General features: G+C 34.0%; 2 protein-coding genes across 2 annotated transcripts; both read left to right on the forward strand.

The window, feature by feature from the left end:
- Positions 1-3,955: 3,955 nt before the first annotated feature.
- On the forward strand, positions 3,956-4,138 carry K441DRAFT_564810 (uncharacterized protein; the record flags this gene model as incomplete). The annotated part of the gene is made up of 1 exon (XM_067643672.1): positions 3,956-4,138. A coding segment is annotated over one exon (183 nt), but the record flags the coding sequence as incomplete, so codon positions are not given.
- A 6,483-nt stretch (positions 4,139-10,621) lies between these two features.
- K441DRAFT_565141 (uncharacterized protein) lies at positions 10,622-10,804 on the forward strand (the record flags this gene model as incomplete). The annotated part of the gene is made up of 1 exon (XM_067643683.1): positions 10,622-10,804. A coding segment is annotated over one exon (183 nt), but the record flags the coding sequence as incomplete, so codon positions are not given.
- Positions 10,805-11,134: the final 330 nt, after the last annotated feature.

Below are 11,134 nucleotides of genomic sequence, written 5' to 3' on the forward strand. Positions count from 1 at the left end.
ATTATATTAAACGTAATATATAATCTCGTCTAGAATTAATAACTTTAATACCCCGCGAATACCTCTACCGTCTAGGTAGTATTAGTTAAGCCTTATATTTAAAGTATGCCCTTCTACTAACCCAAAGCTAGTAAGTTAATTACTTTATTAGCGGTAGGTAAAGCATGCTATTCCATAACAGTATATCTTAGCGGCATATATATTTACTAATTATAGCGTATAAGGCAGCTAAGCGGGTATTAAAAAAGGAGAGAGGGTCCTTTATTATGGGCTAAGGGAAGGCTAATTATAACGCAAGACCGGGTAGGCGCTTTAGCTTACGCCTATACGTGCCTACTTCTACTTTAACCGCTGCGAGTTTATATAAAGGTATATACCTATACTATATCAAAGATATTTAGATTATAATATTAAAGGATCGCGGAGGTTAGAGTATACTAGCAAGTAATATCTAACGGTAATTAAAGTAATTTGGCACCGAACGTCGCCACTATAAGTAGGGAGGGTGGCCGACCCGTATAAGCTATACCCTTGTTTTTATAGCGTAAATAGAAACTTTTCGCACCAGGTTATAACTTAATATTAACGCTATTTTGGCGTATATAGCTATAGACTACCCCTAATTAAGGGGTAATCTCCAAAAATCTTTAAACCCTATTTTTAGCTTAGATTCTATTAGACTACTAACTAAGCTAATAAAAAGAATAAGGAAAAATCTAAGCGGCTTAATGCCGAGAAGATATTTACTTATCTCAGTTAACTTAGGCCCTTAGTAAGGAATTTCCACCTACTATAGGAGTTGCGCACCTAGGCACGCCCGGTTCTACCTTCCATCTTAAAGTTATATAGATTTATGGCCTATATAGGTAGATTTATATACTTATAGGTGGATTCCTTACTAAGGGTCTAAGGGAAAATAGGCGCCTTATACACGCTTTATAAGCTAGATATTCTCCTACTTTTAAGATAAAACTTCCCTACTACAACTTAGATTTCTCTAATAATTTAAGAGCTACTTTTCCTTAGTAGAAAGAAGTAGCTTTTAAATTATTATAGAGATTTAAGCTATAGTAAGGAAATACAACTATAGGGAAAAGGTAGGGGACCAGTTTTAAAACCACGTCTTTAATCTTTAAGGCTATATCTTACCCCCTAATAGAATAGGTAGAGTCCTAAAACTATTAAAAAGAGATACTTAAGTCCCTTAAGAATTAAATACATTAACAACTAAGATAATAGCTACAGTATTAGCCTTATGGCAGCTTACTAACGCTAAAGGGAAATTTTAGATAAACCTAATTTGCACTAAACGCGCGCCTATATTCTCTTAGATACTCCGCTAAGGAACTTTAGGGTTATAGGGGGGTATAGTATATACTAAGTTATACAACTGCCAAAAATTTCCCTATAGAGCGGCTAAGTTAACTAAGATAAATATTTATAAGATAGCCTACGCGCTATTATATAACCTATTATATATATATTGCCAAGCTTAAAGAGACTACTCCTAATAAATTCTATTTCTAGTGCTTGCCAAATTTAAAGTTAGCGTAAGTCGCATATAATATTCTAGTAGAGAAAGAACTTAGGCCCACCACCCGCGCCTAGCCGGAATTTCTTATTTAGGACTTATGTTGGACGGACAAGTTACTTATAAGAACTTTATTAATTAAAGCTGGCTCTAGAAGCTCTCTATATATATAAGGTCAGGGTAAAGAACTAATAACGACGCTAATAACAATTCTAGAGCTATTACTTAATCGCCACCAGGTTAATATTGCTACTTAGTTAGTAATAGGTAATAGAAATAGGGTATAAGTTATAAGACGGTACCTAACAGTAACCTTAACGTTTAATAACTTATATGTCTCCCAATACTAATTATGCTAAAGCTGCATAAATATAACAAAATTTCTCCCATAACAACTTACTTATAACTTAGGCGCGCTATCTATATACCTATTAATACTACTACTAACCCCTTTATTAAAGTTTAATAAGTTAGACCGTTTAATTTCGCTATAGTAATAAGTAAGGCAATTATTCCAGAACTTTATAATAGTTAATATAATAAATAAGCAGATCGAATATTTAGTCCACTCTATTTCACGCTATTAAAACCCCCTTTTATAGCCTTATATGGAAACTATCAACTCTGCTTAAATACGCGTAATTATACATACCTGCGTAATAGATATACCTAATAAAATAAGTTAGCGCCTAACACTCTTAGACAAATATTTTGCTCTAAAGTTCTATACTAGGATTTTAATAAAGATATAAAGCTCTTAGGTTTTAATAGCATATATATCCTACCTAATTTTAAATTACGTCAGCCAATAAATTAATAGTTTGTCTATAATCTTAATGTTATTAGCGAGCTAAGGAAGAAAAAATTACTAGTAATACTATATCTAGTCTACTATACAAGCCTAATTAGTAAAAGATGGTAAGATACTTAAACTATATAACTCTAGTATATACTTACTATGCCTAGGATTTTTATACTATAGGATAGTTAGATCCACCAAGCAAAAATTTACTCTTATAGTAGTTATTACTAGGGCGGGAGAACAGAGCAGAAAATAATAAATAAATTAAAAAGCAGCAAATTACGGAAATAAAATCCTAACTAGCGCCCTAGTTAAGGCTAGCGCAAGATATTGCTTTAGATATATAGTATCTACAGCAAGTCCTTTATTATCTTAGGGTGTCTCTAAAGGTGTCTCCCCTCTATACTTAGGGTAATCCTTATCTGGTTTATCCTCCTACAAAATATATATAATATCTCGTTAGCCAGGGGGATAGGTTATCCCGGCCTATACAGCAGTATTATATCTTATAATATATTTTAACACTAGCCCCTTAGGGTTATTAAGGTCCTAATATTTCGCGAAACATTAAAACATTACATTTACGTCTTAACACATCTGGCCTTAAATTTAGAGTTATTATCTCTTACTTAGCCTAGAAGACCTACGTTAATTGCGAGTTAGGCTATAGTTTAGATAAATTATAATAGGAGTTCCACACGGCTTTTAGAGGTTCGGTAAAGCTAAGTATTACTTAGGCAGCAAATCTAGTAAAGAAAGGTAATAGACGTAGTCTAAGGACAGTTGCGAAATAGAGATTATACACCTTATATATCTATAGATCTCTATAAAGCTAGGCAGTAAGCATTAGAGATAAATTCCACGAGTTCTAGCAGCTCTAGTAATTTAGCATTTACCATACTAGAAAAAGCCAAGCAGGGCAACGGAATTTTTAGGCAGCGCAAATATTACTTAGCTATACGCCACGAAAACAAATAAAGTGGCCCGGTTCTAGGATAAAGTGGCCCAATTCTAGGCCACTTTCTATTTTTAGGAACCAAATAAAGCTAAAGGACGCTAAGAAATATTCTCGCAACTAATTACTAGTAAAACTACGCCGTAACACTAATATAGTCGCGAGCAGAATCGGTTTCCAGTTTTATACTTTAATTTATTCTTACCACATAGTCCTCCTAACAAGGGTCTTTCCTATTTAGAGTTAATATCTAGCAGAGTTCTTTCGCAGCAGGCACCCATTAAAGTGTATAGTTAGCGTTTAACTACTGCCCCCCGCTCTGCGCCATAGTAATTCTTACCAGTTCTTTAATACTAATAAACTATAAGATTTCTATAACAAGACAGTATCAGCATTACCTTTCGCCAAAAGTTTTCTTAAGAATCTTAATATTTATTCCTGCTTACACCCTACCCTTTACATTCTACCCCTTAATATACGGCTTCTCAGTTCTAACGCCAACGGCAGCTTCAGCCTAACCCGCTTTAAGAAAAACAATATTCCTAGCTATACAATCCTTTTATATACCTAGGAGGCAGATAACTAGGAAGTTACATTCCATAATCTAACTCATCACCTTAGAAACAACAAAAACGGCCATTAAAAGATCTAGTTCTATAGTAAATAAGCTAAAAAAGACGGCCTGCAATACTTCTGGGTTAATAGTTGTTACATTAATAAATTAGATACCATTAAGCTCCAAACCACCATCAATTTAATATTCCACTGGTATAGTAATATAGCAAAGTATTATATTTATCTCTTAGACGTCTTAGCGGGCAAACACTCTAGACTTTTTAACCCTTTATAGGAACCGGCTTTTAAACAAAGTTAGTAGTTTACCTAAGGCTAGACACTCCAAGAACTTCTTACTCCGCAATTAGTTAAGTTTTTCTCTTAAGATAGTAAAAGACTTAGTAATAAGGACTTATTAGGACATTAGATTTATAAAATTACTAGGATTAAAGCGGAGGCACTTTAAGAACGTCTGTCTTAATTCAGCTTTAATAAGCAAAGGCTATAGGCTACAAAGCAAGAGACGATAATTTCAGAGGATTAAGTCTATTGCCTACTCGGCATTTTTAATATATTTTTACCGCTTATCTATATTACGTGTCTATACATTACTTAGCTAAAAACCCTATAACTTAAGTATTCAACCAGATATTCAACACGGTTAATAACATTATCGCTTACAACTACACTTAATAGGTCGTTCTTTTCATTATAGATTACTTACAATTAGTGTTCCTAGTAGCGATAATTATTAAGGCCTATAACCGACTTTCCAGCTAATAGCACCCATTCAAAAACTCCTTACTTAACCGCCCTATTATCTACCTCCTTATCTACTACCATCCCATCTACTAAATATACTATAGTTTTATCTTTAGAAGAAGAAAGAGCTAGAAAATAAGACAAGAGGTCCTAATAACTCTATAACCTAGAGATCTAAAAGAGAGAGTAGGAGGAATAGGTATAGATCTAAAAGATAAAATAGGAAGAGGAGCTTCACTAGGTAAGGCTAGCCGCTCTAAAGCAGCCTACTCCACTAGAGCACACCTCTACTACTAAGGCAGATAAACTAGGTAAGTCCTATAACCTACCAAAAGGCTTAGGCACGCTTAAGCTTAACCTCCCTAGCCTAGCTAGAAGAGACCTCTATAATATATAGAAAGGATCCTTCCGCCTAAAGAACCTAGCCCATCTATAGGTATACTTTAGCCGCCTAGACCTTTCTAATATAGCTACTATTAAAAACGGAAAGCTTATTTTAAAGAGACCTACTACTAGCTATAAGGTCTATAAGAATAAGGAGGTCTAGTTTACTGGATTTATAAACTATATAGTAATTATAAGCACTCTCTATATATACCCAACTAACCTCTATATAAGAATGTTGCTCTAGATAAATAAGATCCATAACTACTCCGCGACCTATAACTAAACCTCCATCCTAAACCTTATACTTAACTACTATAGGTATATTATAGATCGTAATTAGCTTAAGCCTAGTAACTAGGACATACCTACCTAGTTTAAGGCCCTATACTACTAGGCAGCTAATATAAAGGCATAAAGCCAGGGACTTAAAGTCTGTAGTATAGCATTAAAAAGATCGCAAAAGAATACCTCTTTTTCCCTCCCCTCTAGCAAGCCCTATTACAGCTAAAATAACCAGTAGGCTTATAAAGAAGATCTATATTATTACTACCACGCATACTCTAAATGTAATAAAAACCACCCATTAAAGTCATACCCTAGGTAGCTTACTACCGTAAGTAGTTAGACCTAGGATTTAATAGTAGATAAAGACATCTTCCTAAGTTTAACTATCTAGATAAATTTACCACAGACGCCAAAACTCTAAGGCAGGCCTAATTTAGTACCTCTTTTTAAAACTTACTTATAAACAACTTTCCTAGCTAACTCACCATTACCTTTAAGACCTCTTACTTAGAGCACGCTCCTTTATAGGTACCCTAGAAATCTCCTAGCAATTTTACAAAATATCCTTACCTATAGGGCGGAGATAGGTCCCTTATTACCTATACTACCTAATATCTATAAAAACCACCTTTTTTTATATAATAACAAAGACCTTATCTCTAAAAAGATCGTTACTAACCTAGCCCTAGGCCGTATATAGGCCACTAACTCTATAGTTACCTTACCCCTAGGCCTAGTACCTAAGGCAAATAGCGGCTTCCGCTATATTTACGACCTTTCTTCACCTAAAGGCTTCTTAGTTAATAACTCTATTAACCTAGCCTAGGTATCACTACACTATACCCAAATAAAGACTATACTAGTATATATAATTACAGCTAGTAGAGCCTGCTACCTAGTTAAACAAGACATTAAAGATACCTTCTAGATAGTGCCCGTTTTAGTACGGTTATATTACCTACTCGGCTTTATCTAAAAGGGAGTTATATATATTAAATACTGTCTACCATTTAGCTTATAAACAGCCCCATTCCTTTTTAACTTATTTGCTAAAGGTTTTTACTAGATCCTAGCACAATAGATTAACTCCGCTATTAAGCACTACCTTAATAATTTTATATTCGTAGTTAAGTGTCTAACTATACTGCCATTACTAAAGAAGGTATACCTCTTAGTTACTAACTAGCTAGGGGTACCCTAAAATAATATTAAGAATATTAAAGGTATAGAGGCTAAAGTATTAGGTTACACTATTAACACTATAGCGATAGAGATAAAACTCTCACCAGCTAAGTAATAGAAAGCTATTAATTAGGTAACTAAAGCCCTTTAAAAGGGCTAGCTATTATTATAGTAAGCCTAATAACTAGTAGGCCGCCTAGCATAGTATATAAAAGTTATCCACCTTAGGCGCTTATACTCTCGCTCCTTATAGGACTTTATAATAAAATGGCCTACTAGGTTATTAAGAAATATACCCTATTACCTCCCCCTAAAGCTAAAAAAAGACCTTAACCTCTAGCTTAAGGTTCTTATATTAAGTAACGGTATACTATTCTTTAATAATAAGGAGAGGCCGTAGTTTCACTTATTTACCAACGCCTTATTACTTAAAGGCTATAGAGGCTTCTACTTTAGTAAAGAGAATAGCCACTAGCCTAATCACACGGCTTCCCTACCCTAGGCCTAGGCCTTTAGCTATTATCCCCTATTAAACTAGGCGGATAACTATATTAACCTAAAAGAAATACATACTATTACAAAGGTATTTAAAAAGTAATTATCAGTCTAGCGGCATAGGTCTCTTTATATTTATATAAACAATATAGTTGCTTATAGCGGTATCTAAAATAATATTATAAAAGGTTCTGGAAACCAATTACTCTAAAAGATACTTATATCCTTAATAACAAATAATATTACTATAATAACTATATAGGTCTCCAGCGCCAACAATAGGCTTACTAATACTCTCTTACGATTTAACTATAAGAAATTATTATTATTATACCCTAAGTAGCAAACAAATAACGGCTTCTTACTAGATAAATAACGGCTTCTTACTAAATAAAGGACGGCTTCTTACTGGATAAATAAAGGCTTCTTACTAGAAAAATAATATCTCTCCTCTAGATAGCTGCTAACTCTTATAGTTAACCCAAAGTTATTTAATTAACCCCCCCTAACCTTCTAGAGTAAGATCGGTAGGTCTTATTACTTTTTACTACTTATATAGTATAGCTTAGCAGCTAATATAAGGAAAGGCTACTCCTCTACTATTAAGAGTTAGGAGGCCTTCTTAGCCCTAAACGGTTTATTACCGTATTTAGCTAAAAGGATAAACTTAGAGGAGTAGATTACCTAATAAGTGTTTAGTATAGCCGCCCCTCTAATAGGCAGGATTAAGCCAGAAACCCTCTCTAACTATATCTCTATAATTTAATCTCGTTATATAGACCTAGGTCACTTAATCGCCGCCTTTAAAGACTATACTATTAAAAGGGCCCTAGTAGGGGCTATATCACTATTCCTATTTACTAAAAAGACTAAACTACTAATTATAAAGGATATCTTAAACAAGATTATTACCTCTAGACCCTATAAGGCGGATATAAACATAAACGCAGTATTTACAATGGCGTTTACGGGTTTCCTATATATAGGAGAAATTATATACCTAAATAGGAAAGTTAAGGACTTTAGCACTATAAGGGCCCTCTGTAATAATATTAGAATTACCCCTAATAGCTATTTAATAGTCTTCTACCTAAAATAGAGCAAGACAGACAAAACCTATAGTAGCGTTAATATCCAGATCGCCGCTATACTAGGAGATCGTCTATACCCCATAGCCGCAATAATACGGTTATTTAACTATAACCCCCAGCCTCTATTAGATCTATTATTCAGCATTAATAATAAAATATTTTCGGCGCTAGTAGTACGCAAGATTCTATTAACCCGCTTAGCTACTAGTAGTATCCTACCTAACGGCTACTCTAACCACTCCTTCCGTAGGGGTGCAGCGCAGCATATATATAATTATAGCTTTACAAAGTCATAAACGGCGCAGTTAGGTTAATAGATATTAGATATAGTAAAACTTTACTATAATACCTTAGAAACCAAACAACTTTAATTAAACTTAAATTTCTAGCGGAGTATACCTATACTAGCTAGGGAAGCCTAAAATAGGAACTCTATACTTTCTATTACGGGACTACCCCATAATACCTTACATACGCTACCTACCGTAATCTGCCGCATTCTGCCATACTCTACCTACCACCGCAAAATTATCCTATATTCGCAACACCCGCAATATTAGCAATATCCATAACCTCTACTAAGTTCTATTAAGTCTGCTAAATTCTACCAAACTCTGCCAAATTCTGCCAAGTCTACCGAATTCTGCCAAATTCTACCAAATTCTACTAAATTCTGCCAAATTCTGCTAAATTCTACTAAGTCTACCAAATTCTGCTAAGTCTACTGAATTCTATAAAATTCTGCTAAATCTGCCGAATTCTGCTAAGTTCGGCCAAGTCTACTAAATTCTACTAAAACCGTAGTAACGTGTTAACTAAGCGACTAAGTCAATAATATATACCCATTCTCCTTATTCCCTTACCTTCTTTCCTTATATAATGTCTTAATTTCATTATACAGTTTATACTACGGAAATCGCTCCCATTTTAACTTAATTCTTTATAGGTAGTAGGCGCTTCGCTAGTAGGCACTAGGTAGGATTTAGGCCAAATCTCTAAAGTTTAGGCCTAAAAAGCCTTATAAACGCTAGGATATCACCTAAATCCCACCCTATAGGCCTATACCCCCTACAATTAATATATTTAAAATAGACTATAACCTATTTATACCGTATAAGAGATAGATATCACGTATCTATACATTACTTAGCCAAAAACCCTATAACTTAGGTATTTAACCAGATGTTCAACACAGTCAATAATATTATCGCTTATAACTACACTTAATAGGTCGTTCTTTTTACCTATTTATCCCCCTTATAATGTATATTAGATTAGTTACTTATAGTCCTATTTAGGTCTAGCGGCGGGCTATCCCATTAGGGGCACCGGGTAGGATTTAGGCCAGATCTCCAAAGTTTAGGCCTAAAAAGCCTTATAAACGCTAGGATATCGCCTAGATCCCGCCCTATAGGCCTATACCCCCTACAATTAATATATTTAAAATAGACTATAACCTATTCGTGCCGTGCGAGAGATAGATGGCGAGGGAAAGACAAATGCATTCCATTGGCTCCAAGATAAGATTAATAGACGTTTAGATAATGCGCGAGGTAATTTAACTATATACATATCAAGTTAAAAGGCTAATCTGAGAAGTAATATAGAGTGATAAAGAACGGGAATGTATGTAAGCGCTGCGTACTTTAGCTTCCAACTATAAACAGTTTAAGGACAGGAATCCTGGCCGGCTTAGAGGTACCTACTAATAGGTTCTCCAGCACTAAAAGTTTGTAAATTGGAATAATAGCCACTCTTTAAGTCTCCTTTAGGTATCTACTAATCCTAGCTACGGAAAATTAGTTCTATCCAAATTATTTATAAACGAGGACTTTAAAAATAGTTAGACCCGCACCACCTGCTACTTTTTCTTTAAGGACGACAATAACGTATAGAAAAGTATAGCTACGGCGCTTTCGGCATTATTACACTAACTTTTTTAACAGAAGCCAGCGCTTATTAAACATACTATATTAGATTTCGCCGCTAATAGGGATAAACTTTTTAAATTATTCTATATCCTCTAGGACATTTTAATTAATACAGTGACTGACCTAGGGGCTAGGGAAGTCTTTTACATCCTAGATGCACTTAATAAATACGTAAAAGCAGGACGGTACTAGATTATTAATGCCCTTAATACATTCTACTAACAAGCAAGCTCTAAAAAAAATACATCTCAACTTAAGATATATATTACCAGTCGACCTTACCCAGATATTAAACGGCGCTTTAATAATCTTACTTCTAAGTTCCCTACAATTTAACTATTCGGCAAGTAGGAATTAGTTATAATTAGTTATAAAATTAACTTAGTTATTAGATAAAGGGTATTGTAACTTAGATCTAAACTTATGCTTAATAAGTTAAAACAGTCAGATCTTAAGATAGAGTTATTAAAAATAACCTATCGGACATATCTTTAGATAACGCTCGTTTTTAATATTATTTAAAAAACAAATTATCCAACAAGTCGAAATCTAAAGGCAGTTATTAGTACCCTTCCGCCCACAGTTAATAAAGTATATAAAGCAATCCTTGCAAGAATTAAGGAAGATAATTAATTATAAGCATAAAAACTACTTTATATGATTATAGCAGCAATAAGGCCCCTAACTCTAAAAGAAATAAACATTACTCTTACTATAGAGGACTACTATCGCTCTTACAACGACCTTAAACCGGACCTTAATAATAAAGCAAGATTTAAAGCATTAGTAAGACACCTCTACGGTCTCTTTATAACTATAGTAGACTAGAAAGTCTATCTTATTTATTAAACCACGAAGGAATTCCTTCTTACAAAGTCCGAGGCTACTGCTACTAGCTAGAAGCACTTTCTTATTCTAAAAAAATCGGAGGCTCTTTTGGCCTAAATATACCTAACCTACCTATTATTCAGAGATTTTAACAGATTAGTATATTATATATCTATAACTATATAATACAACTACTTAATTTATGCCACGGGTTCTTAGGCTACCCACCTCTAAAATTTATTAAATACTGCAAGAAATTAAATATTATAATTAGTTCTTAAAGTCTATAATACTTAATTTAAGTACTTCGCGACCTAGTTCCAGGTATAC

This window comes from Cenococcum geophilum, assembly GCF_001692895.1.
Source record: "Cenococcum geophilum 1.58 unplaced genomic scaffold K441scaffold_26, whole genome shotgun sequence".
Lineage (NCBI taxonomy): Eukaryota > Fungi > Ascomycota > Dothideomycetes > Gloniales > Gloniaceae > Cenococcum > Cenococcum geophilum.